This window comes from Takifugu rubripes, chromosome 22 (genome assembly GCF_901000725.2).
Source record: "Takifugu rubripes chromosome 22, fTakRub1.2, whole genome shotgun sequence".
Taxonomy (NCBI): Eukaryota; Metazoa; Chordata; class Actinopteri; order Tetraodontiformes; family Tetraodontidae; genus Takifugu; species Takifugu rubripes.
In genome coordinates, this window is record NC_042306.1 from 12,194,788 (window position 1) to 12,220,713 (window position 25,926).

Sequence of the window (25,926 nt, forward strand, 5' to 3'; positions counted from 1 at the left end):
TATTTGCTTATTTTAATTTCCTGCTGTTTATTTCCTGGTGCTCCATTGGGATTGCATATTTTCTCGGAAATAGCGTGCCCTTTTGGTGTTTTGTCCAGCAGGTGTCAGTCACTATGCCCTTGTAATATGCAGTAGTCCGTGTATTTTAAAGTTACCCGGCTACTAATAAGACACCATCCCTCCCCTGCCGTGGCCAAGCAGACTCAGTTACCGGCTCGCAACTAAGTGGAAGATTATTTTCCCCTCGTTTTCGTGCGTGAGTGTCTTGGGCTTGTAAATGCGACTGTATGAAATAGTGCCATTTTGCAGATGGAAAGCTTTTCTGCTGGGGGGTGACACTATACTAGGCGAAGTATTTACCTTTCCGATCGAGAAAGTTTATTTGTTTTTCTTCCTGCAACGTATTTGAGGAGTTACGGCATCAGTTCATCCGCAAGAGCGATCTGGGAGGGGGGGGGGACATCTACTGCAGGTAACGCTTTTAACTTTTAGGTGGGTTACGATCGCGTAATGGGACACACTCAATGATCTTCCGGATCATGTTTAATATTTATTCTTAAAACAAATTAATACATTTTTTTTGTTTGTTTTTTGAGTGAAGCCAAGTTATTTCTTGCTTTCACCAGAATTCTTTCACTGACAAGTATCCGAGTTTCACCATTGAGAAACTGTGAAAACGAAACTAGAGTTCTGAGATAAAGTGTGAGAGAACCGACAGGATTATTACAGGGGAGACGCTGGGGCTTTGTTACATAATATCTTTACTTACCTTAAGTTAAAAAAATAAAAAAAAAAATAAAAAAAATAAGGGTGGGGTTTGCACCTTGATCTGGGTTTATAGCAGTGGCGGTGTTGTTTTGCCCTAAACTGCTTTACAACGATGTGTCAGTTAAACTGGTTCAGAAACCGACTTTTGCTACAGAACGTTTGCACCAATGATCTGTTGTGTTATATTAGTATTAGTGTTATATTTATTCAAGCCTTTGGATAGAAACAACATAAAATGTTTGATGAATCTGGAAGGAAAGATTGAGGAACTGCAAGTATGGTAATTACCAGTTCCAATAAACACAAACCTTTGAACAGTTATTAATGGAATCTGTTGTTTTTTTTAAACTCAAAAGCACAAAATACTATAATAACCTGACAACATTCACTGGCCGTCTTTTCTTTTTAAACTTTCATCCCTGCATTGCCGTTGTGATCACGTTTTTTTTTTTTTTTTTTAAATGAGATGAGCTAAATTGCAGCTCTTATGGATAATTGTTGCACACATTTTACGTTTACAAGAAGTGTTATTATATTGTTATATATTATTTGCTAATATATAATATTGGTCCTTGGGGGTCTGCAGCGGCTGGAGGAGGCTATTTTTCTTGGCCTTGTTGGATACTGGCCGGGTGTTTTGCGCCACCTACAGGATGGGAATGTTTTAGCTCGTTAAAAGTGAAAATGATTACGGTTGGTTTAACGACTGAACTCACATTATCTGATAAAGACAAAATGTGTAAATCCAGTTATCAACGATCCAATAATACATATCGCACATCAGTAATATTAATATTCTGATGTTCTGCCATCTTTTGACTTGGCATTGTATACCCATAATTGCTCTCACTGGGCCATGCCTACATGATTTTATTGAAGCGTCACACCTTGGATTAAAATAGAACCTGCTGTTTTGGTTTCCCAGCATTCCTTTACAGTAACTGAAGAACAATATTTTTTTTTAAAAACAGGTTGATTACTATCTCCTATTCAAGTTTTGATTCCACCTCACCTTCATACTTCTGTTGCTCCTCTGCTCAGTTGCCATACATTACACACAACGTTGCGTTCTGGCGCTGTAGTCAGTCAGCCTGGCATGTTTGAAGACTGATTGGATGTATTTAAAAAAGAAGAGACAATTACTGGCCTGGTAAATATTTGCTTATACTTTATGTAAACAGTTGTTCCTTGTGTTCGTTTCCTCTAGCTGTGGTGTCCGAGTGGGTTCCTGGAGATGTCATTGATGGGTTAGAATCTAGATAACAGAAACTAGGTGAACGACCCGACCAACGACCCTGCTAACGACTCTCAGGTGACCACCCAGATCATTAGCATGCAAATGGTCCACAGGGGCTATATATTCAAGCTCTCTCCCCAGCGATTTCAGAACTGAAGAAGCCTTCTGGATAGAAGGCAAACGTCTTCAAGAGAAGAAACCCAGTCCAGTTGACAGAGAAAACTACCTTGGAAACCTAGATAAACTAAGAAAAAGATGTAAAAGAAAGGATTCAAGTCCTGGTTGCCCTTGTAAAGTTGTCAGTGTGACTGGTTCTGTTCCATGGCTCCTCAAGTCGTTATCACACAACAACTTTAAAGTAACTGCTTTTTCACAGGTCACTAGAAGGACAGTAGCTTTGAACCTTATCTGGTTTAAGTGTCCAGGATGAGTTGTAACCTTGTAATTTGAGATTGGGGCCAAAGGTTCTCGCAAATGCTGCTCACTGAAAGTAAAAGAGAGCAGTGTTCCTAAAATTTGCCTAAGAAGAAGGAGGGGGAGTTGGTTGGTCGTGTGGGAGCGGGATTGTGTACATATGACCCTCAGACATAAGGAGGTTTGTGTGTTAAACCCAAAGATAGATTTTTATGTCAATACTGCTCTGGCCTTCGTGGTTGCAGAGCAATCCTTTTTTTCTTGACAGCGGAGTACTTCTACCACAGAGTTTAACTGGAAACCCCTGATCGGCCGGCAGTGTGTTAAAAGAAATGTAGCAGTACAAAGAAAAAGAAGGCAAGACAAAGCTGCACCTGGCATTTAGGCTTTAATTACCTTGCAAATAAAGGAGACTCTTGTTTGCTAAAAGGCGTGTGAGCCGTAATTATCTAGTGATCTGTCAAGGGTGTTTCATGCAGGTACGGACTGTTAAAGACAAGTGTCGCTCCGGTGGAGATACTCCACCGTACATGTAGATACCAGGAGTGGAGTGACTCCTGGTATCTACATGTACATATCCACATCTTTTACAATGATATTCAACTTCAAAATAGCTCCGGAAACCGTGTCTTCGGGATGAATGCGTCATTTCTAATGAGCCTTCTGTTTACTCTACACTACAGCAGGGCTAAAGGGTTAAATTCTCTCTCACTCATACTCTCAATGTTTTAATCATTTTACCAGTGATTGACTCACGCACGAAATGATTAACTTTCGACCTGTAACAGAGAGGAAAAATGTGCAGGTTAATAACAGGCTGCTCTCCTCTTTATGCGGTTTAATAATAAAAATAGAAGCTAACTGTGAGATAGCCAAAATTGTCTTGATGGAAAATAGACGGCAAAGTTGAATGTTTCTGAATGATTTGGTAGTCTGGCCCTCCCCAATCTCTTTCCTTTGACCATCTTTTATCGCTTTATCCTTTTCCTCATGCCCCTCCCGAAGACCTTTTCTGCTGCCTTGGAGCTGAAGCCCACCGCCTCCATCATGCCACCGGCCTCCTCGCACTCGTACATGATCAAGTACATGTCTCTCGGGGTGTTGGTGCTGCAGACCACTTCGCTGGTGCTCACCATGCGTTACTCGCGCACCCTGATTGAAGACAGCCCCCGTTACCTGGCGTCGTCCGCCGTTGTGTCCGCCGAGGTCCTTAAAATCGTGATCTGCACTCTCCTTGTTTTCACGGAGAACGGTAAGCAACATGTCAGAGAGGGGTGATGTAGGTCCACATTCAGTCTCCTCTAATATACTCCAGTGTTCCTGTGGGCAGACTGGGTGCCCTTTGTCCCTCTGCTCCTTCTGTGGGTGGTCCTGTGGCTAAGTTACCAACAACAGGCTCTCTGTCAGGTTTCAGCGTGCGGGCCATGTACCAACTGCTGAGGGAGGAGATTGTGAAGAGGCCTGGAGAAACCATGAAGTTGGCCATTCCTGCAGGCATCTACACGCTGCAGAACAATCTGCTCTATGTTGCCTTGTCCAACCTGGACGCAGCCACCTATCAGGTACAAGAAATGGGTTCAGGTTCAATCGGGCGGGGGGGCTTACGTGGGCATTTCTCCCAGAATGTGAGGTCTTTCTGTCTTGCGGGGCCAAAAAGAATAACCCACAACAGGATTAAATAGGAATTTAAGCTGAGACCTACCCCTAAACTCTTAGTCCAATTTATCTGTTCTGGTCTAGAAACACTTTAGCACCAATGAGGGGGATACACATCAATATTTATACATACTTTTGAGATGAGTGCATTGCTGTGGAATGAAAAGCCTACAAAGGCTCGTTTAATCTGATTTGTGGTTATCGTACTGTAAGTACAGCTCTTAATTGCAGTGCTGAAGCAGATGCCCATATATGCTCAAACACAGATAGATAAGCTCCTTCATTAAATCCAGGCACGCTTTAATCCTCAGTCCGGTTCGCTGTAATAGCTTTTTAGTTTGCTGCCTTCTGCTCTGATGCTGTGGTGATATCTGTGGTTCCCCACCCCCCCACATACAGGTGACGTACCAACTGAAAATTCTCACCACAGCTTTGTTTTCTGTCTCCATGCTGGGGAAAAAGTTGAGTTTCCACCAGTGGCTCTCACTGCTTGTCTTAATAACTGGAATCACTCTTGTGCAGGTACGACGTTTTAACCAATGTCTGTGGTCTGTTTTCATCCATAATGTCACTATCACCACTGAATTTAGCATCATTCACGATACAGTGCGTCTGTGTAACCCCCGCAGTGGCCCTCAGTGGTTAATAACGATACCGAGCGACAGGTCCTGACTGCAAACTCTCAGTTTGTGGGACTGATGGCCGTCCTGATGGCCTGTGTCTCCAGTGGCTTTGCAGGTGTTTACTTTGAGAAAATCCTTAAGGAGACAAGACAAAGCATATGGGTCCGTAATATACAGCTGGGTGAGCAAGACCTCTGTATATTTAATGGGGGTGGAAAGATGTGTAACACATGTATATCCGTGTTTGGTTTGTGTTCGTGTTTACAGTGGATTATGGCCATCAGTTATCTTACACTCTATTTACCTATAATTGGAAGTAATGTGCGTTCTGTCATATGTGTCATCCTTAAAGGAGGTTCCACATTCTACCAGACAATTTGCACACCGTGTGACTGCTTTTTCTTGTATTCTGAGTGAAAACATCAAACATTTTGCGATTTGGTTTAATCTTGACATACAGTGACCTCTAGCGGCAGATGTTTGTAATTAATCCTAATCCATTAAACGTTATTCTGCTTCTTAACGGGGCATTTAGAGTCTCCCTCCTCTTTGCAGGTCTGTTTGGCTTCGTGCTTGGCTTTGGTGGAATGATCATTCATGATGGACCACTTTTGAAACAGTCGGGGATGTTTCAGGGATATAACACCATCACCTGCATTGTTGTTGTGCTGCAGGTTTTTAAATGATTCTCTCATTTGTTTTGGCTGTATTTTGTGTTCATTGAGCTGTAAAACACAGTGTTCTCTCTCCGCAGGCTCTGGGTGGCTTGGTGGTAGCCATGGTCATTAAATATGCCGACAACATCCTCAAAGGCTTTGCCACCTCTCTGTCCATCATCATTTCTGCCCTCATTTCATATTTAGTGTTGGACGACTTTAGCCCCACTAGGTAGGTGTAATTCCTGATTTTCGTCTTATTAAATAAAGCATTCCTACTTTACTGCTGACACACCTGGCCTGCCTGCCTGGTCTCTGTAAGTCTAGTCACTAAGTCTCTATTGTCTGATTTGTTTTAACAGCTTCGCTGTTCTTCTGTCAGGGTATTTTTTGCAGGGACACTCTTGGTTATCCTTTCCACATTTCTTTATGGATATGAGGGTAAACCTGCCAGCAGCGGAGTCACCAGTGTATGAACTGGAACCTCACAAAGACGGACTGAGCAGGACTGTGATGACTGGCCAAGAATGGGTTTGGGAAGTGGAAGCAATAAAGCACGTTGCTGTCAAAAATACACTGCAGCTGGAGGAAAGAAATGGAAGGAGGAGAAGCCAATTTGCACAATTTTTGCAGTCCAGCTTTATCTTAAAAACTGTAGAGCTTCAAGCTACAGTAAAACGCGTGGGAATGCTGCGGTCAAACGTGACTCAAAGGCAATTTACGAAGAGAATTCATGTAATTTGCAGCAGGAATGGACGTCTTTCTGTCAGATAACATGGAGAGTAGCCATGGCGACGAGCAGAACCAACTGTAAGACCAACAGGACATAGAAGCTGTAATTAAGCTGGAAAACACAGGTGGCTCTGATGAAACTGTTGGATATATTTAACCAGCTCTTTACTCGGTAATCAACAGGGGTGCCTCCTCTGTGCCAAACTGCTGCCAGATTCAGGTGCTGCCAGCGTGTGACGGTGATCTCAGAAAATACACTATCAAACATGCAGCAGCCTTATAGGGTTTGTTAAGATGTAGCCTTGTTGGGTTATTTGTTGGTCATTGTGTTTTTTTGTTGTTGTTGTTTGTTTCAAAACATGGAAATAACATAAAATGTCTATTTGGAGTCTCTTCATCTGTGAATGGGGGTGAGCGCCTCCTGTTTTGCCTCTACAGTAGCTGAAACACTCCTTTTTATATACCTAAAAGCATTTTTAAAACATCTGTGTACATTCAAACTGCACATTTAAGACGGGTATGTCTATTTTCTGTTTACTCAAAGATCCACTTTCATAGGGGACACGGCTGCATTAACCTTGCAGAACATGTCATGGGTAATGGGTAACTAATTTTCCTGTTATTTAAATGCAAATATAAGGTCTTTTTTTATAAGAACAAATCAGATGTATAAATGAATTCTTTATTACAGCCTTTGTTAGTTTTTTAATACTTCAAAGTGAAACAAATGAATTAGATCTCTGTGTATGTGTGAATGAGACACACCCATGAATATTTGGAGCTTTTTTTTTTTGATGGTGCCCTCAAAAACATCAGACTGGTCTCTATGGAAACGGATGGCTAAATGAAGTGCAATGCCACAACAAGCAGGCCACTTAAGTGGACAAAAGCTTCAGCTCTGAACATCCTTGTCTGTTTTATATGTCAAGGGTGTGTTTTATTCTGGGGTCCCTGCAGGACATTTAGAGGAAAATGAACCAAAACAACACGTTTGTCAAACATATTTTATCAGGATTGTCAGCCACAGCCAACCTTTGCATAGTCGTGGAATTTATGACCTGGAGAGAAGCACAGATGGAGGATGAGTCATGTGACCTGTGCGTGGCGTCGCTGGCAGCCACTTGGACTGAGCCCAGGATGAGGAAGCGGACAGAGCTCCACATGGGCACGGACCTTTCTGCAAAGCATCTGATCGAAGCGGCTAATTGATCCTCCGCTATCTAATACTGGTTCAACTATATGATAGTCCTTCGTGGTTCTCACCACCATATTGCCACTGCAACATTTATATGCTGTGTGTTTTTGCCAATAGAAAAATAGCACAGTAACGTGCTAAGTGTCAGTATTTAGACAGAGGAAACACCAATTGCTGAATATCAATGAATCCTTTTAAAATGCATAGCTTGATTTAAAATTTGCTGTGTGGCACTGTGTCAGTTGGATAACCATTATTATAATTATTGTAGCTCTGGCTCAATAATTTCTGACAGTGGAGGAAATAAAGAACACGTCTGTATTGGTAAAACCCGAGTGAAACAGCAGACTTGTGTTTCTTCCAGACTTTTATGCAAGGTGGGTGCTCTCAATACAATCGGATGCATGAATTAAATTAGAAAGACTCAGTAATATCTCCCTTAAACATCCTTAAACTCTGCTTTGCTGGGGGGACAAAAAAGGTCTTTGCAAATTTGACCATTATGCATGTTTTTTTTTTGTGCTGATCTTTCGTTTTAAAATGTCTTCGGATATCAAGTAATACAAAACAAATGCTATTCATAAACTTCTCAAAGGTTTTTATGTATCTCTCTCATGCAATGAGATCTATAAGAATGAAGGATACAGTTCTCCTCGTGGTTTTAATACTTCTGTGTGATAGGATTTTTTTTTTTTAAAAAACCTTCCTTCTGGGGTAAAAAGCAGGCAGAAACAAGTCTCAGCACAAACGAGGGCCTTGATACCATTTTCTTGAAGACATTCTGTTACCAAATCGATCCAGGAAATAATATCCACTCTGGTTTTATTGGTCCGTTTAGAACGTTTCAGGCATTAGCATCCTGGAAACCACAGAGTCTCTCTCTCTCTCATTTGGCTTCAGAACCTCTTTTAGTTACTCTGCAGGAGGGATAAACGACCGTTTTCAGCCATTCATTCTTATTTGGGTGGGATGACCACAAGCGGCGCTCCTCTCCGCGGCCTCCACATCAGAACTTGCGCGTCATTGGCGTTGGGACGGCCCAGCGCGTTGGGTGGGATGGGTTCCTGATAGTTGAGGATGTGCGGTTGCTCCTGGTAGGGAGGACCTGAAAGGGAGGCTCGAGAGCCCAGAGGCATGTCTGGGTCCACTGCGATGTCCACCCTCATCCGCCAGCGCACAGTCTGCAACACGATACGCTCCTGGGGGAGCAGAGAGCGTGGCGTCACGTTAGTGTGGAAGCACCAGAACTGAGCGTCATGGCCTCTCCAAACCAACATTTTCTATTCTGGATCAGCGATAAAAGGATAATATTGCAATAGTAAACAGGACAGGCACCTCCTGACTGTTGCGCTGCCTCCAGACAAGACACCACAGACTTTATTCAATGTGTAACTTAACACCTGATGAGAAAGTGCAGGAGGAGATGATTACATCACTCCATCGCTGTGCTAAACCCGAACAGCGACTGTTCCTCATTTAAACTGGGCTAAATGTATAAATATATTCCTGAGTGCAGACTTGGGGAGGGGTGAATAACACTGGTAACTATTAAAATGCCAGACTGTGGAGCGATTTTGCCCTACCTTTGTGACAGAGTTCATGGCCACCAGCCAGGTGATGAAGCTCTGGTCCCTGGTGATGTGGGTCAGCATAGGTGTGTTGCTGTTGCTGATGGGCACCGCCCAAGTCACACTCGGGTAGAAGTTGTCATTCATGCTGACTGTCAGGCGCGATGGTTTGGAAGTGGGCCCAGTGAGGGTGACCGTCTCTGTCGTGTTTCCGTACCAGGGATAGCTGACGCCGTCTGAGTCGCTGATGGCCTTGACCCGACCCTCGCGGAGCTCTGGTAGCTCCCAGCTGGACCTGTGGTAGTGGACGGAGGACAAAAATGACAGGATGACGTTCGCATTTGAAGGTAAAAGCAAACACCCACAGTGTTTATTTGTGAAAGAACGATTTAAACCTACATTCCAATATCACCATATGTGTTGTAGAACTCCATTTGGGTGCAGGCCTGGATCCAGCCCACCACCCAGGTTTCGTTGCGTGGCACTGGTGGCATGACGACCCCTGCGGAGGCTCTGAAGTAAGGCGTCTTGTAACGCAGCACAATCGGTGAGTTCTCCTCGATGATGGTGGGACACTGGTCAATGGAGGCCGACACCTCATAAACCACAATGTTCTCCCGCCTGATGCGGGGCTTGCATGCGATGCTCTGTATACAGCCCATGGTGCAGGCCACCAGCAAAATGAGAAAAACCAGAGAAGAAGGGAGAAAATGATACCTAGCCAATATGCACATCGGTCCCCTTGGGGTTCCACCCTTGCTTGAAGAGCAGATTTATTCTTTTAAATGCACATCGCTGGCGGAGGAGGGGGGGCAGGACTCTCAAAAGTAACCATTAAGCAAACGTGACAACATCCTTCATATTTTCAGAATGGAGGTGAGAGCGCAGTGGCGACTGGGGGGAAGTATCACAGATTTCTGCAGCGTCCTCCCCCCGGTCTGCCTGCTGACTGCCGCACTGCCCTTGGCCGCTCGTCCCCAGAAACTGCAATTCGGCCTCCCCTGGGCTGATGCTTCTGCTCCTCCGTTCGTTCGGAGGGTCCCCCGCTCCCTGTCGAGTCCACGCGTCCAGCTGCACGTCGGTGCGCCTTGATCCTGCTGCCCTGCCCCCGACTCGGTGCTGTCATGTCAAGTGGCGACAGGGCAGCCAGGTGTGTTAGAGGAGGCTGGATGCCTTTTGTTAGATCGGCTTAGCTATATAAGCCCTACATTCGCGTCAAAAGGCAAAAACGAGCTCCTCATCACCCTGACCTACATGAAACGAGGCTCCGCCGAACGAGCTAGAATCCGTCTTAATACAATGCCAAGTATCGCCGTTATAACCGTCTGCTTTAATGTTTTCCTCGCCGTGCGCTTCCATTCGGTCGGATGCATGAATGGTGCATCATGAATGGAGCCAGCGAGGCAGCAGAAATATGCAGAGAACCGTCACTATACCCAGCGGCTTCATCGTCTCTCGGCTCCATCGTTTTATTTCCCCGAGCTGGTAAGCATCGCGGTCCAGAGAGCATCCTTTCCGATGAAGCCGAGTTTGGTATGGAGGTACGGATGCTGAAGAGACTGGGGAGGGGCGTCACCCGACCCCTGCATTGGAAGGGGGGGCGGGGGGAGTGCATGTGGGCGGACTCACATAGTGGCGTCACTCTCGCGTATATTCCCATTGGTCGCTGAAAGACATGAGCGGGGTCTTAGTCTGACGTCAGTCTTGCATTGAATCCCATTGGTCGCCGAAGTCAATAGTGGGAGTGGTGTCGTTGCATTTGCTCCCGACCGATCCGGAACCACATCCACTGAGCCGCGTAGTCGGGTTTTTTTTTTGTTTTTTTTGCCTTCACCCCGTTGAATTACGTCCGGATCTGCCAGCCTTGGTTTATGATCAGTCGTTTGGTCGGCAACGTTTCTCAGAAGCTGCCGAACTTGTTCCACCGAGTGTCGCTGATGATGAAGCCGCAGGTTGTGTTCGTGCTGGGCGGGCCTGGCGCCGGCAAGGGAACCCAGTGCTCCAAAATCGTGGGGGTAAGACGGATGGGGAAAGACGGGACAATGAAAACTACAAGTTTTGTCGGTTATTTTCTCACGTTCTTTGATGTTTGCATCTTTATAGGGCAAATTATAATGCTCTTGTCGTTTAATATAGTGCCATTTACAACTTAATGTGACTATTACATCGACTTCCGGTTGTCCTCTAAAATTAACCTGTTAGCCGGCTTGCTAGTTAGCAAGACATGATAAACGTGTACAGATAGAAAATAATCTGCTATCATATACGAGACAAATTCCTTTATTCTTATATTTTTCTGCACGACAGAAGTAAAGTATCAGGCAAGGTTTTTCTGATAGCATTTATTTCTCTGCCTGCTTTTAAATAATAACCAGAACATCGGATGATATTGTCCTGTCTATATTTAACTTTACCGATCGAGCACATTAAAATGATAAAACGTAATTATGGGACGTTAAGTGAAATATCTGAATGAAACTTAGGATACAATTAATGACTGCGCCTTCATCCAGACCAAACAGATCTAATCAAACTTGTTGGCATTTGCTCCAGCAGCTGCCTACATTTATCATTTAGGTTATGTAACATATCCAGTCTGGAGACTACTTGTCACTTCAGCATGAACTTTGAACAAATACTAATTATGCCAGCATATTTTTCTTCTTCAATATGTTATATGTCTGCATTTATAAATGTCCTCAAACTCATGAATTACCAGACCATGGTGAGGAAAACATGCGACCATCCCACTGCCAGTGTTATTTATAGTCTTTTAGAATAACGGTATAAATGAAAGTTGACACAGAAGTCTGAGGATATTGCTTTTAAGAGAATTTTATGAATATTCTCCTAATCTTTAATGAACTGTAGCTGTACTCTGGGCTGATCGGGGTTATTTGACTTGTGTGTTTGACTAAGACGTTTCCTTACTGCCTCTGTTCACGGATCTTACTGGGTGTTGCCTCACATACTTCAAGCTTTGAGGTAGGTTGGGACTGAATGATGGGTATTCATAGCGTTTCGTTTCATTCAGCCCAGGGAGTGACTTGTTTGGGCTGTGAGAAAGAATAATTTGTGCTTTCCGTTAGGGCGGCCTGTGTTAGTCAGGATAAACATGGAAGTAAACATGGAACTCTTTTGTTTGCCTTGCATGGAATTCTGCTCATATTGTTATTTTGTTTGTTATGTCAGAAATACAGTTTTACACATTTGTCTGCTGGAGATTTGCTGAGAGAAGAGCGAGCCAGAGAGGGCTCAGAGTATGGAGGGCTCATCGACACGTACATCAAAGAGGGGAAAATTGTCCCCGTGGAAATCACAATCAGTTTACTCAAAAAGGTACGCACCAACTACACCCTCTAAAATCTCTGAATATGGCATCATTCTTAAAGAAAGTCAGTGTTCAGAGGAAGTTACAGGCTGCACTTCTGAGGGAATTTAGTCAACTTCCAAATGACGGGTGGCTTTGAAGTAAACGCCACCAGCATGTTTCATGTCTCAATCGTGTGTGTTGTGAGGCCATGGAAGACACCATGAAGAAAGATGAGCAAAAGTTTCGTTTCCTCATCGACGGATTCCCTCGCAATGAGGACAACCTTCAGGGCTGGAAGAAGGCCATGGACGACAACGCAGATGTCAAGTTTGTGCTCTTCTTTGACTGCAGCAACGAGGTGCGTTCCGGAGGCTCCTTAAAGGCTGCGTTGGACCCATGCCTTATGTTTGTGTTCTTTGTATGTTTTTAAACATACTAAGACCTTCTTTGTCTGCAGGTTTGCATTAATAGATGTCTAGAAAGAGGGAAAAACAGCGGCCGCACGGACGACAACAGAGAAAGCTTGACTAAAAGGTGCAGTCCTGCAGCACAGACACAGCAGCAGTTTTCATGTGCGGTCCTATTGCTTTCTGACCCATTTAGCTGACTGCAGGATACCTGCTAGTCTGCTTTTGACCTAATTTGTGTCTTGTTGGGGTCCCCCGAGTGGTCTGACCTCAATGGCAGTACTTGTTTTCCTCTACTATTGTGTTTAATTGATGCAGGATCCAGACCTACCTGCAGTCTACAAGACCAGTCATTGACCTATATGAGAAACAGGGCAAAGTGCGCACCGTCGATGCCTCTCGTTCTGTTGAAGAAGTGAGTACATGTTCACACATGTTGTCATTGTTATTATTAGCTAGCAGGTTTTGGTTTAAAAGACACGTCATCCTTTTCTAGTTATCTTCACACTGAAGTGTAATCATGAACACTACATAAGGGAGACATGAATTCACACAGGGAATTTAAAAATAAGTCAATATATCTAATAAGAATAAGGCTGCATTCAATAGTTAATGATAGTTAATAGTTATTTTTGATGCCATAATGGGATTCAGAGTCAGTTCTCTTTAAACATCCAGGGCAAAAACAAAGATAGGAGCTCAGAGCAAAGTACAGGGTTGTGTCTAATAATTAACTTGAACTAATGGAGGAGAGAGTGAAATGTGCACGTTCATAATCAAACTTTGTGGGGAAAAGGTCAATTGGAGTTTTATTTCATTTATTTGCTGGGCCTGAGAGAGCTTCAAGGACATGCATCTAAGAAGATAAGTGCATCCAAATGAATGGTTGCATTCATCTGTTACGCCCTGTGTTCCGAGGCTCTTGACTCGATCTCTCAGCCTGGGCTAATAACTTGATATAGGTCATGTTTGAGATGGAGTCTGTGCTGTTTGCTCACACTTTCTTGGTCCCGTTTCAGGTGTTTGGTGACGTCAAAGCCATCTTCGACAAAGAAGGTTGATCCTCCGCAGCTGCAAAATACTCTTATTGACATTTTATTCGATTTACATTCTTTTACCAATGCAAGTATAAGTTAATATGTCCATTCGTGTGACTTTTTACTTTGATTTATCTTTTGTAAATGCTGCACTGTGTGCGCGAGCGTGTGCGTGTACATTATGTATTGTATGACTAAGAAGCGGGCTTGCTCTGCTGTTGGCTCCTTCAGAAGATGTCGCAGCACCTCTGTCGTCATCATTGTGGGACTCCGCATAGGAACAAAACGGATCATTAGTGGGATGAAGGCACTTCTGAGGCAGGAGATTTCTGTCAAAGCCACGCTATAAGCTCAAGGGAAGCAGCTGTGTCAGCTTGATGACCATTGTGGAAGGCGCTACACAGGCATACTGGGTTTCTTCTGTGTCTGCACATTACTGGGTATGTTTATCCGAAAGGCTGTTTCATCCACAAATGTCAGGACCCCTGCCTCATCACCGCTGTTAGAGCAAAACATTAAGACAAACTGAATATTCTGTAAAACCTGTACTGTATATCACTGAAGGAATCATAAAACAAGTAAATCAATCTGCCTATTTCATTTCTTGTGGTAAACTTAAACTGAACCGTAATCCAACGCTCAGATCTACTTATTTGAACGCGTTGCCTGCACTGGTCGGTAGGGAGCGCCATTAAAGCGGAAATGAATTTGCTGGTAACTAGTCAGTGATTATATTTCCTGCTGGATAATTATAGATTTTCAAATGTAAAAATTTGAATTTTAGAGAGTTTTAGAAGGATAATTGACTAAAATGTTTAGTCCTGATTTAAGTCATTTCTCTTGTATTTGAGGATATGTGTTTAATCTTTAAATCCATGGTTAGTGACACCAATAATAAAAAAATAAAGCGGCGCGTTGTTACATAATGTACCTTTTTTATTTTCATGTCACAGACCGTATATTAAAGATATATTTCACCTGCGGTAACAAAGACATTTGATTACATTTAATTAATATTCCTGAGCATTTTTTTTCTTTAGCTTGAGGCTCGGTGTACCTGTACATATTATATACACAGCAGATTAGCAACGAGCAGCACCAAACATGCACATATCACAAAAGCAGTGATAACCATCGTGGTGAAAACATGTCATCTCTATGTAAGGCACATTTACTGTAATATACCAGGTCAATAAAATCTTTCTGGGGACCCTGGGTCGCGTTAGAAATTAAAAATAAATTTCTTTTCCATGTATAACACCAAAAGATATAAAGCGTACCACAAAAGCCTAAAAAGGCAAAGTCTGTGCCGATGTTCTGCCAGCAGATGGAAACCTCACGTTAGCGTGACTGAAAATAGCAGAAACCACTTTGCTTCACATCCGTAAATGTCCGAAGCACAACTGTAACAGTGACTCATCTCAGAAGGTGAAACACATTCAGTTATTTGCAAAGAAAAAGCAAATATTCTTTACATTCAATAATAAACATTCACAGCCATAGCACTTTCTACAATATTTAAATACCAAAATGCTTACAAGCACTGTGCATTATATACAAACATAGAAATAGCATATTTATACATCTTGTTCATGAAAAATTCTGATTTTCCACAGTAGGTTTGCAGCCTCAGCAGGAGCTGGCCAGGCCTGTGGTGACGTCACCGACGCTCCTGCGATACTGAGCCTTGGTGTTGGTGACGGCGCCGTGCTTCTGACGGAGGTGCAGCCGCAGCTGACTCTTATGTCGGAAGTGCAGGTCACATTTTTCACACTAGGGAAAAGAAAGAAACACGAATGAGGCGCTTCGTACTCAGGGATGGCTCCATCTTTAGGAGGCGGCCGCGCCCGATTGGGCCGACGGGGAAGCTTACATGGTAGGGCTTCTCTCCTGTGTGAATGCGCATGTGGCTCTTGAGCGTCTGGAGGTGGCGGAAGTGCGTCCCGCAGATCTCGCAGGGATATGGCTTCTCTCCAGTGTGGATTAACACATGGGCGCGAAGATGGGCCACCTGGAGTAAAAGGACACAGCCAGTTGGTAACTGTGCGCCGGGGCACCCGCCAAAACCCGCGAAGCCTCATCCTACCTGGACGAATCTGGAGCCGCACGTCTCGCACTTGTACGGCTTTTCTCCCGAATGGATGCGGGTGTGAGTCTTGAGATTGGCCGGTCGGTTAAACTGGGCGCCGCAGATGTTGCAGTGGTAAGGCTTCGCACCTGGAGTTTTAACATCAGGAGGCAGCGCTTTCAGAATCCAGATCCGTAAGGTCCATGTCGGGTTGTCATAGCAACAGTAATCTCACCTGTGTGGACAGTCTTGTGGCTGGCTAAATTGCCCTTGTAGCGGAAGGTGGCCTGGCAGTAGTCACACTTGTAGGGCTTGTCCCCGTGCACCTGGATGGTGTGGTCCTTGGGAGAGTCCTCCTCTATGAACTTGGAGTCGCACCCATTGCAGAAGAAAGTGTTGTTTTCTGTAGGAAAGTTGCACTAAATCAGTGTAAACCTCTACTTAATGAAAATCTCTGCATGAAAAAAAGGGGAAATCCTTGACAACTGGATAAGTTGTCGTCAAAATGAGAAAGGAAAAGGGAGAAAGTGGTCTATTGCCTGTCTGCTTACCACAGCCGGAGGGGGGGAAGTCCGAGTGCAGCTTGGCGGCATCGTCTCTGCTGCATGAGTCAGTAGACACGTGACCCACATTCACGCACGGAGGGCTTTCGCAACCACACGAGGAGCATCTGTTGTTGCTGCAAACGCAGGAACACTCACTGGGTTGATGCGAGCCCTTGTTTTTGTCCGTCTATAGTTTACAGATGTCAAGGTGAGCAAAGGTTTTTACCTGATGCCACAGCTGTCGGCACTCGGAGACTTTAGGCTTTCTGGTCTGTGCTCGCTGGCTCCCTCATCTGGACGGACCTCACCATGTCCACCTGTTGCGTAAGTCCTGCAGGGGCTCTGTGAAGGGGACATGGCTGAGGCTTTGACGCTGCCCCCGTGAGCCTCCATTTCATTCTCATCAGAAGATTGGTTCATAATGATCAGCTTGTACTTCTTCCAGTTGCGCACTTTGAAATCCTTGAGACAGTCTGAAGAGTGTTTGGTGCTGAGGGCCGCATTTCTGCTGCTGTTGGACTCAGTGGGCGAGTTGGGCTGGCAGTCAGATCTCAGGGGACTTTGGGGGCTACAAATGACACCTTTAATCAAGTATGGGGACATTCTCGGGCAGCTGCTCTGTGGATGCTGGATACCGTCTTCCACCGTGGGAGTGCCAGACCTCTCAAGGCTCTCTTGGGCTCCTGATTGGATAATAGGGGCGGTGTAACAGGGGTGACATGATGACACTCGGTGGGGGTTGATAGGGTCCTGACTGTGAGCCACACTGGTGCATGGTACCTGAGAGCATCGCTTTGAGGAGAAGTTCAGCCCTCTGTGGGTGTCACCAAATTTAGGAGACTCGTCCAGGTGCCCATATGGGGCTTGGGTGTCACCATAGATGTGATATGAACCAGAGGTGTTGATGCCCCTGAAGACATTAGGTACATATTTTCTGCACTCCTGCAGGGGAAGTGATGATGCCATGTGGTTGCTTTGGCCCAAAGCAGGAATCTTGTCGACCAGATATAATGAGCTGGGCTGCACCTCTTCCACATTTGCAAACAGATGCCTGCAAAACACGCAAATAACACGTTAAGGGTGTTCCGCTTTAACCTGGATCTCAAAGCTCTTTCTGTTTCCTTTACCTGGACTTGATGAACCTCTGACAGGTGTCGACCACATGTTCCATCTGAAGGAAGATGGCCGTGTTCATGATGGCCAGGACCAAGTTGTCCTTAAGGTTAAGATAAGATGAGTACATGAAGTCCAGCAGGATGGATAAACCCTTCGGATCTACTTTAGGGTCCAAGCTGATGGCACTAAGATTTTTGTTCTCGGGCTCCATGAACACTGAATAAAAGAAGCCACTGCAAGAAAACCAGGATGAGGTTCAAGCTTCAGCTCTGTCAGTGCAGGAACAGGTATTCAAATGTCGGGTCGGGTCTTGTGGTACCTGCAGGCCACCAAAATGGCCTTGTGAGCTGGGAAGCACTGGCCCTCCACCTGTATGGTGACGTCGGTCAGCATGTTCCTGCTGCGGAGCCGGTTGAAGTTGAGCAGGATGTCGCCCGGGTGGCGCGTGAATTGAATACAGCCATTTGTCGTCGTGGCCATTCTGTCAACCTGGGCAGAGGCAGGAGCCACAACGCGAGTCATTCTGGTTACTAGCGGTGGTAAATAGACAGACGGATGAACATGCTGTAGGAAATACTGGCACTAAAACAGGCACGTTAATAATGCTAAATAATAACAGATGCATGATCACAAACAATACCCTCACCGGTGATACCTTCTTCCATGGAGAGATGGATCCTATATCTCTAATTACAATGAACATAGAGGTATTGCTAATGTTGATGTTCTCTGTATTTGTGGGATCTACTGTCCCAGGGAGAGGGATCCCTCATCTGTGGCTCTCCATCAGGTCTCGTGTCTAAAAGACTTTTTAAAAAAGTTGTTTTCCTGACCCAGGTCGAGGGACTAAGTACAGATGGTGTCACAACTGTCCAGATTGTAAAGCCCTCCGGGGTAAACTGTGCTTGTGAGTTTGATCACAAATTTACATAAATTTGATATGACGTCACGCTGGTGCACTGGGATAATAATCTGACTTAATAACGCAGTGCTAAATCTGTTTTAGTACATCACACGTCTTGATTATGTACCAATAGTTTACATGTGTCCACAGCAAAAGAAGCTTTACTTCCTCTGAACAGAAGGGGGCGCCATTGAAAAATAAGGGAAAGTAGATTTATGAAAACCTTGATCCACATGTGTCTTATTTCTGGTTGTAACGGATCACAGTGGCTTTTATACCAAACAGCTGCAAATATTTACGTCGGTATTACATAAGGTGCGTTTAAACATTTACAGCCCCGAGCCTCTACGCAGATCGGAAAGTCCAAATGCACAGAAAACTCAAAATGAAACCGGACAAATGAGACACAACAACCCACGAATGAAATTCTATCGTTCTCCTCCGTCTCGCAGCCTGCAAACGTGCTTGACGTTGAGCACATTCCATCCTGGTTGCGCAGATTAAGTTGCCAGTACACACATGCACACGCAGTAGTTTCCTGTTCTTATTTAACCCATTAGAAAAATCCCCTCTCCTAAACTGACACTGATGGGGAAACTTTTTAACATTCATTTCGGCACGACGTGAGTTCAAGGAGTGGTTCCCTATTGCTGCATAACTTTGGCTAAAAAACCCCGAGGAGGCCAAAATAAGACTCTTTAAAACGTAAAAAAAGAGAATAGGACGTAAACGGCGTCTCTTTCATGTTGCGCTGACTCGTTGGAACGTCTCAATCCTCTGTGGCCGCTTCTGTCCGGGTTTAAAATATTGTTTGTCGACAAAATAGGACGCGCTCGACCAAAAGCCAGACCGACCGAGCCTGTTGCGCCACTTTTTTCTGCGCCACGGTTTCGAGATCAGCCAGCGCGACTACCGCATCAATAACCTCTAGAAAATGCAAATAAAGCTCAAAACGGCCGAAGGCTGAAGTCTGACAGCTCCCGAAGCAGGCGAACAAATAAACACACGTCCTGTCTAAAACACAAGGAGCTGTCAGAAGAATTAGATACTTTTAAATCTGTCACTCTGGTTTCTAGATAGAGACGTAAATAACTAAATAAACCAGTCCTGGATGTGATTCTATAGGAGCATCATCAGCACACTCCTGACCTAATGGTGAGGGGGGGAAAAGAAAGGAAAAAAAGTCACCTTGTAAAAGTTTCCTCGAAACTCAGCACATCACCAGTTCTCAGAATCCAGTTCTAAGAAACACAACAGCTCAATTCTCGGAATTTAACCACAGGGCTGTACCATTACGGCCGGTGGGGGGGTGTGCGGCTTGCGACAAACGGTTCCTCGGCCGCTTCTGTGGAGTTTTGTTCATTATAACACTTTAATATGTCACAAATGAATCAACATTATAATGCGGCTGCCGGACCCGTGCGGAATACCTATGAATCTTTCCGCATACTTCTCTCCCCCCATGAGCTTTCTTCCACCCCGGTGGTTGAGTCCAAGTGCAAGGTCAGCTGACCAAGTTATAAATACCGTGGGGAATATGAGCGCCGAGCACGCTGCGGCTCAAGTTTGAGAGGCGAAAAGTCATCCAAATTCTCTTGAAAAGACCAGCAGCCTCTGAAACCAGGCAGTACTTTAATCATTCTTCTGCGACAGCGCCTGAATGTTTAAACTGTCCCGTACTGATTATTTCCGGCTCCGCTAAGCGTGCGCAGCGTTCTCATCTCCCCAGAATCAATGTGTCTTCCCATCACTTCCACTTCTGCTTCCAGCATATCAGTAATCAATGAAGGAGGCAGCGAATCAGGAACTCGCTGTTGATTCAAATGTAAAATTTTACTTTGCTTTGCACGTTGAAAGATAATTAGGATCAGCCTCACCCCTCCATCCTCAGCTGACCCTGCATGAGGCCTGGACGTGGACGTGTATCAACGCGGCTGTTCCACAACATGACCCAGGCACATGGCTGCCTGACAGGGGGCAAAGGTCGCGTCCTTAAAGAGGAGTTGTGCAAAAGCAGCTCGGGCCTCGGCGGACGTGGCTGCTTGGAGGAGGTGAAGGAACCAGTTCAACTCGGTTCGTGCACTTGAAGTTGGAAATCAAGCGCGCTGACGATACCGAGCCGGCTGTTTTGCACATGAGAAACAGCAGATGGAATTCTTTCAGAATTTAAAAAAAAAAGAAAAAAAAGATCTGATGTTTGTGAGCCTGCAGATATTTGCATCCCCCCCCCCTTGCGGGAATAACCACAAATAGATGTTTGCGATCGGTGGCGCACGTCTGCTGGGTGGAATTTCCTCCTCCACGTGCACCGTTCGCTTCAGCTTTCTTCAAAACATTTGCACTGGACCGAGGTCAGGAATTTCATTTGGAGCCGGCGGACCGAGAGCTCCGTCCTTCTCCTCGAGGGCGCCCATCGGGCTTCAGCTGTGTTTCGGCGAGGGTTTTTTTTTTTATTTTATTTTTCCTCTCGTTTCAAAAGTTCTATTTCGGTCTGTCCTCAAGACATTTGTCCCCCAGGCTTGGCCTCATGATGAGTAGCGATCCAGGCTGCGAACAGCAGGTCTCTGGGGACGGTTCAGAGAGACCGTCTCGGTGTGTGTCATTGGTTCAAGTCAAAACTGGGGGGGCATTTTTAATCCCCGACCCGTTGACCTCCCACCTTCCTCGGACTCATATTCCAGCCTCAACCAGGCTAAAAGACTTGATTCTGCAGATGTGTCTGAGCTAGCATGTGCGGGATCCGATTGAGCCCTGCAGCCGCTCTGCCCCGTCCGTGCAGCTGGGGCTTACCTAAATTTGACTTTGGAAACCTGCCTAATCCGCCGCAGAGACAGCTGAAAAGAAGAGGAACCGACTATTTCATAATCACCCGTGAGTTGTGTCACAACAGCAAAGGCAGTCAAGCGTTAACACGCTTCCAGCTCGCTTCTCTGGGGAGGCGTCTGCATGAATCTTTTCTAAATGCTTTTTTTGGCCGCGATATACGTGAAGACAGTAAAAAAGAACACCGCAAGGACAAAAACAAGAGCGCGGTTTGACTCGAAAGCAGCGTCAGGCGGGTTCGGCTGCGAGCACACTCGCTCAAGCTCACCACAAAACCTCCAGAGATGAAGCGATAGCAGCTCGCCAAGTTGCGCTGTAGACAATTAAATGACTGAAGCCGACCAGCGCCACCACTGCAGCGGAGCCGCGTGCAAATCTGACATGATGCGCCACTGGATTTGACCTGAAAACGAGCCTTAAATTCTGTTGCTCAGCCATTAAAAGTAATAGAAAGGAGCAGCTCCGGGCAGCGATGACATCAAAGCCAACGCTCCCGGAATCCAGGAGTGACACGTGAATGTTTTCAGCGTGCATGTTGAGGAAATACTAACGGGCACAGCCTTCTCGCGTAAGGTGCGTCCAACAGGAAGTGACACGCTGTTCCACATGTCTTTCACGTGTTTTGAACTTTCTCGGGTTTCAGGTCTCCTGCTTTGATTTCACGGCCACTCTTTGATCTTTCCTGGATACAGCATTGTCAGGAAACCATAACCTAAATGGACCAAAGCTTCTTTTTTGGGGGGTGGGGTGGCGTTTGAAGTAAGGTCGACGCCGCCTGCACAGAATGCAGAGTCAACACGGACATGTGTTGCAACACTTTACCTCTCGCTGGATGTTATCTGTGGAAAAGTACCAGAGTACGTCAGGTCACCATGGCAGATTCCCCTGTTGTTTTATGGCAAAACCCCGGGGAGGAGGACAGGGGGAGGGGGCCAGGGGGCAGGTTCAGCACAAAAACAAGAGGGCTGTACGTGCGCGCGAGGGAAAGTGAGCGAGAAAGTGAGGTTTAGAATTAAATGTCTCTCCAGCTCGTCTCCCTCTCGACCGTCAAAATGGTTTATAATGTAACCCCCCATGACTGGGGAGGGGGGTTCTATTTCCAAAAGGGATCAGTCGCTCAGTCCCCATTCCCCAGCACTCTTTCAATCACTGACATTTCATGTGTTTGTGTGTGTGTGTGTGTGTGTGTGTGTGTGTGTGTGTGTGTCTTCAGAGCTCAAATGACTGAATGTGGAAGGTGGCTAAAGACATTAAATAAGCCTAGGGAACATAGTGTACGCAGAGCTAATGCTATTAGGTGTCTATCTGAGCTAATTTGGCGTAAACACCACTGATTAGTGTGCATTACATAACAGGGGCCCAAGATCTTCTTATTTTCGGAAGCCAGGGAAACGGCGCATTCCGGATTTCTATACATTGCAACGCCAAACCGTCACCATATGTGATGCATAAAGCCACGCGCTACATCTGTGTAATTAAAGGACGCACAAGCCGAGCTCGCAGCGTTCAGAGGCTGCAAACGCTTCCCCTGTCGCCCTCTTATATCAAAAATTCACAATCTACTTCAGTTCAACGGCCAATCAGTACAATGCCCCGTCCTTCCATCCAGAACTTCTGCGTAATCCTGCTAACAAACGCACCGACCCGCTGAGAGGGGGTGAAAGAATTCTCTGGGAAGAATTTCTTTACGTTTAAGCTTTAAATATGACACAGGAGGAAACTTGACTTGTTTTGTGCAGCACAGAATTGGTTGAACCTGATCAGTGTTGCGTCAGAGCTGCTCCCGCGGGATAAAATCCCATTTGCTTTACAACGGTAATAGATCATTTATTAAGTGAGAAACACCACAGTTTTATTTGGATTGCAAGCTAGCGTAGCATTGGCACTGCAATCAATCTCGCTCTTGCCTCGGGACGGCTGTTTTAAACTCTGATCCCAGCGACAACATCTCCTCTCATTGTGGCTTTTAGGAAGCGACCATTGGTTTAACCAGAAGGGGAGCATTCCTCACATGCATGCAGGCTCATCTCTGCAGAAACACGTGTTGGCTTTGATCGGATGTCTCCGGGAGATCATCCTGGGCAAAATGCTAACGACGGGCATGAAGGTGGTCTCCTCGCTACCCCTGGCGCCTCTCACTGTGCAACCCGGGACCCTGCTCCAGATGGGCTTCCTTGAGCCCAGCCGGTGCCCACCGGCGTCCTCTCTCCATATTTCTCGGTGTTCGGCGCAGGAAAGACAAACTGACACGCTGTCCTGTTACGAGAGAACGTTTATGGGTTCCAAACGAGCATCTGCCCTCAAACAAAGGAAGGTTAGAGAACCGACAGAGCGTTCAGGTATTTAAGAACTTGGCGGTCGTCGAGGCCGAGCCAGAACCAGGTGAGCATTTTCAGGCGAGCGATATTAACGAGCAGCACATGCACGCTGCACTCTACAGGGCTGTGTGTGAGATTCAAGTGCCCCCCCACCCACCCACTGCCTCTCAGTCTGACACTTGTAATATATGAGTGTTTCAGGAATGCAGGAGCAACATGGAAAAAAGGGAGTGTCAATGGGAGCAGATGTTATGTTTTTAATCATCCATACGGCTTTTGAAGCGCCCTCCTCTGCTTTTTGACCTTTTTAAACATGTTTTTGAGACAAACGCACAGTAGTTTATATTTATCCGGTCTGCAACAGCTGCCTGCGAGAGCTTCCAGGAATTCGCCGACTGTCAGCTAAATTTCTGTCTGAAATTGTTTTAATCACACCAAATTAAATACACACCCAGGCAGATTCTCTCAGATGTGTAATCTGTAACTGCAAACACAAGTCAGCAAGCCACAGGCTGTTTGCTCATCACTGGGTTAATACAGTTGAGATTTGGGAAGTTCACATCGTGATGCAGCAAAACTTCCAGCTGCTGGTGGAAGTAGGTCTCAAGTAATTCCCAAATAAAAAAGTACAAATGTACGAGCGCGAAAGCATAAACGCGTTGCTCAGTTTTCAACAGGGTTTCCTCCCACCCGAGGGGTCCTGGGTTTGAATCCCACTCTGGGAGTTTGGACGTCACATTCGGATCAGGTTTCACTGTGCAAAGGTGTGTTTGTTTAATGCTGGAGGCTGTGAGTGTGTAAGATTTTATGGTGTGTTTTCCTTAGTGTTTATGTTCCACCTGCAGGACAATATCAGCATTTTGACATATGGGTGAGGATTTATTGATGAATACAAGCCAAAAGGAACAAAAACCTTGTTGTGTCACATCATATTTGCCAAGAGGAGGCAGATTTATGGTGTAAAAGCTCCTTTTTCCACGCTCTCTCGTACGGCGCCCGCACAACGAGCCCTTCTTTTTTAAACGTAACCGTAATAGCCGCCCGCTGGGCTCCTAAATAAAATACGCTCTGTTTGCCTCGTGTCAACTGTGGCTCGCATTCCCACCATTCAAGGTCAGTGCAGAGGTGGTGGAGCCAGTTTGGGGACCGTGACGTGAAGGTGCAACTGCGTGGGATATGCAGCGTTGTTTACACCCGGAGTTCCTGACGGCGGATTTCTCCTAGAGACAGAGGTGGAAGAGAGGCGGAGCGGGACTCAAACCCAGCGCTGACGGAAGGAAGAGCCAATGGGGCCTGCGCAGTTTCAGCACAGGCGCATTTTCAGGCCGGGGTCAAAGGATAGAATTCCAGGTCATCCCTTTGGTTTCACAGGGCTCCAGGGTAACCTGATCCGGGGGCAAACAAGTTCCTCACCAGAGGTGTGAAAGAGGGTAGTGCAACGTGAGACTAATCATCGTGGGTTATTTGGGTAACAGCCAGCCAGACGCACCATCTCGCATTTGACACCTGCGGGCGACTGGCTGTTTGTCATCATCCCCTGACTGGATTACATCGCTCCGAGGAGCAGGGGAAACGTAATGGGATCCAAACTGACGCAAGCCGGTGTCGGTAATCCACGCTGGAACCTAGCGTAGCGGCTGTTCCCGTGCTGGTGTCTCCAGGAAACAAGGCCCTTGTTTGTGTGTTCACATCCCATTTGTGGAGAGAGGGGCCGCTTTGTGTTGCCACCAGGTTGCAAACTGGTTGGAATCGTACGGGTGTTTTTTATAAAGGCAACCTGTCTGACAGCCAGATGTCCGACGGCGCGCTAACCTGAGATCAAAGGAGATCAAAGCCGTTCTAACTCGAATCACCCCTTGATCTAACTGTGGGTGCATAAAAGCGTCAGTTCCCCACGTCGAGGATCCACTGGGGATATTGGGGAGAGTAGGTAACACCACTGTAATTAACTCTTGACCACGTCGTCTAATGTCCCAGAAGGTCACAGCTGCCCCGGGTTGAGTCTCCCCGACACCCCTAATTAAATTACTTGACCACTAAAAAAGAGCTTTTGTCCTCAACCCCCCCAATGGTTCCATCCCAGCTACAGACGTTTTATCGCCATGGCTTCGACACTGGTCACGACCACGAAGCAGCAAGCGTTCCAATTTTCCCATTAATGCTCATCAATGCTGTTTAGTGACCTGTGGCCCAAGGCAAAGACTGGGCTTAGCACCCGAAGCTCTCCAGGGTCCATAATCGGTGCCGGGAAGCGAACATTGAGCTGTTTACTCCCTTAAAGGACGACCTTTAGTATTCAACTCAGAGTCTCTGTGAGATGCAAAGTAGAAAATTGACAACACTGGAACCAAAGTTGGACGCCGCTGGACGGGAGATAAATCCCCGTCTCCTCCTTCCTCTGTCGAGATGATCATCTTGACTCAATTATTTTTTAATTTTTCCAAAGCACTGCCTGAATGCAGATCCTTCTTAAATTTGAAAGAACGCCATTATTAGATTTACGGAATCTGGAAGGCGTTATTGGGCCAGCGTGAAGCTACGGCTGC

The 25,926-nt window shown here is 45.8% G+C and overlaps 4 protein-coding genes across 12 annotated transcripts; 2 read left to right on the plus strand and 2 right to left on the minus strand.

Annotated features, from left to right (window-relative positions):
• Positions 1-142: 142 nt before the first annotated feature.
• Positions 143-6,488, plus strand: slc35a3b (solute carrier family 35 member A3b). Of its 8 annotated transcripts, XM_029831391.1 has the most exons (10): positions 143-472; positions 1,976-2,080; positions 2,665-2,776; positions 3,425-3,671; positions 3,827-3,981; positions 4,475-4,597; positions 4,705-4,879; positions 5,254-5,372; positions 5,453-5,586; positions 5,737-6,488. In XM_029831391.1, the coding sequence occupies exons 4-10, from the start codon at positions 3,467-3,469 to the stop codon at positions 5,828-5,830; spliced, it is 1,005 nt and encodes a 334-aa protein (XP_029687251.1). In that variant the 5' UTR covers positions 143-472; positions 1,976-2,080; positions 2,665-2,776; positions 3,425-3,466; the 3' UTR covers positions 5,831-6,488. The 8 variants fall into 8 exon arrangements, with proteins under 8 accessions (XP_029687251.1, XP_003975830.2, XP_011614913.2 ...); XM_003975781.3 differs by lacking the exon at positions 2,665-2,776; XM_029831392.1 differs by lacking the exon at positions 2,665-2,776 and having other exon boundaries at positions 149-256.
• Positions 6,489-7,862: 1,374 nt separating this feature from the next.
• fam78ba (family with sequence similarity 78 member Ba) lies at positions 7,863-10,435 on the minus strand. The gene is made up of 3 exons (XM_003975751.3): positions 9,249-10,435; positions 8,865-9,144; positions 7,863-8,480 (listed from the first exon to the last, which is right to left on the minus strand). Exons 1-3 carry the CDS (start codon positions 9,581-9,583, stop codon positions 8,238-8,240), a joined length of 858 nt encoding a protein of 285 aa, XP_003975800.2. The 5' UTR covers positions 9,584-10,435; the 3' UTR covers positions 7,863-8,237.
• Positions 10,436-10,581: 146 nt separating this feature from the next.
• On the plus strand, positions 10,582-14,193 carry cmpk (cytidylate kinase). Its single transcript, XM_003975750.3, has 6 exons — positions 10,582-10,864; positions 12,042-12,188; positions 12,368-12,520; positions 12,620-12,696; positions 12,888-12,984; positions 13,589-14,193. Exons 1-6 carry the CDS (start codon positions 10,721-10,723, stop codon positions 13,628-13,630), a joined length of 660 nt encoding a protein of 219 aa, XP_003975799.1. The 5' UTR covers positions 10,582-10,720; the 3' UTR covers positions 13,631-14,193.
• A 328-nt stretch (positions 14,194-14,521) lies between these two features.
• On the minus strand, positions 14,522-19,550 carry bcl6ab (BCL6A transcription repressor b). 2 transcript variants are annotated; one of them, XM_003975780.3, is made up of 9 exons: positions 19,428-19,550; positions 17,655-17,824; positions 17,347-17,568; positions 16,446-17,270; positions 16,226-16,353; positions 15,910-16,077; positions 15,693-15,823; positions 15,480-15,617; positions 14,522-15,379 (listed from the first exon to the last, which is right to left on the minus strand). In XM_003975780.3, exons 2-9 carry the CDS (start codon positions 17,813-17,815, stop codon positions 15,236-15,238), a joined length of 1,917 nt encoding a protein of 638 aa, XP_003975829.1. In that variant the 5' UTR covers positions 17,816-17,824; positions 19,428-19,550; the 3' UTR covers positions 14,522-15,235. The 2 variants fall into 2 exon arrangements, with proteins under 2 accessions (XP_003975829.1, XP_029686711.1); XM_029830851.1 differs by lacking the exon at positions 19,428-19,550 and adding an exon at positions 17,982-19,408.
• Positions 19,551-25,926: the final 6,376 nt, after the last annotated feature.

Bases quoted from the DNA above. Each gene is read 5' to 3' on its own strand.
- slc35a3b (XM_029831391.1), top strand. From the start codon at position 3,467: ATGCCACCGGCCTCCTCGCACTCGTACATGATCAAGTACATGTCTCTC. The intron at 3,982-4,474 runs GTACAAGAAATG...CCCCACATACAG, and splicing joins TGGACGCAGCCACCTATCAG to GTGACGTACCAACTGAAAAT. The intron at 5,373-5,452 runs GTTTTTAAATGA...CTCTCTCCGCAG, and splicing joins GCATTGTTGTTGTGCTGCAG to GCTCTGGGTGGCTTGGTGGT.
- fam78ba (XM_003975751.3), bottom strand. From the start codon at position 9,583: ATGTGCATATTGGCTAGGTATCATTTTCTCCCTTCTTCTCTGGTTTTT. The intron at 9,145-9,248 runs GTAGGTTTAAAT...CCACTACCACAG, and splicing joins ACATATGGTGATATTGGAAT to GTCCAGCTGGGAGCTACCAG. The intron at 8,481-8,864 runs GTAGGGCAAAAT...CTGCTCCCCCAG, and splicing joins CCATGAACTCTGTCACAAAG to GAGCGTATCGTGTTGCAGAC.
- cmpk (XM_003975750.3), top strand. From the start codon at position 10,721: ATGATCAGTCGTTTGGTCGGCAACGTTTCTCAGAAGCTGCCGAACTTG. The intron at 12,521-12,619 runs GTGCGTTCCGGA...CTTTGTCTGCAG, and splicing joins TCTTTGACTGCAGCAACGAG to GTTTGCATTAATAGATGTCT. The intron at 12,985-13,588 runs GTGAGTACATGT...GTCCCGTTTCAG, and splicing joins CCTCTCGTTCTGTTGAAGAA to GTGTTTGGTGACGTCAAAGC.
- bcl6ab (XM_029830851.1), bottom strand. From the start codon at position 18,038: ATGTTCATTGTAATTAGAGATATAGGATCCATCTCTCCATGGAAGAAG. The intron at 17,271-17,346 runs GTAAAGGAAACA...CGTGTTTTGCAG, and splicing joins CAGAGGTTCATCAAGTCCAG to GCATCTGTTTGCAAATGTGG. The intron at 15,618-15,692 runs GTAGGATGAGGC...CTTTTACTCCAG, and splicing joins GCGGCTCCAGATTCGTCCAG to GTGGCCCATCTTCGCGCCCA.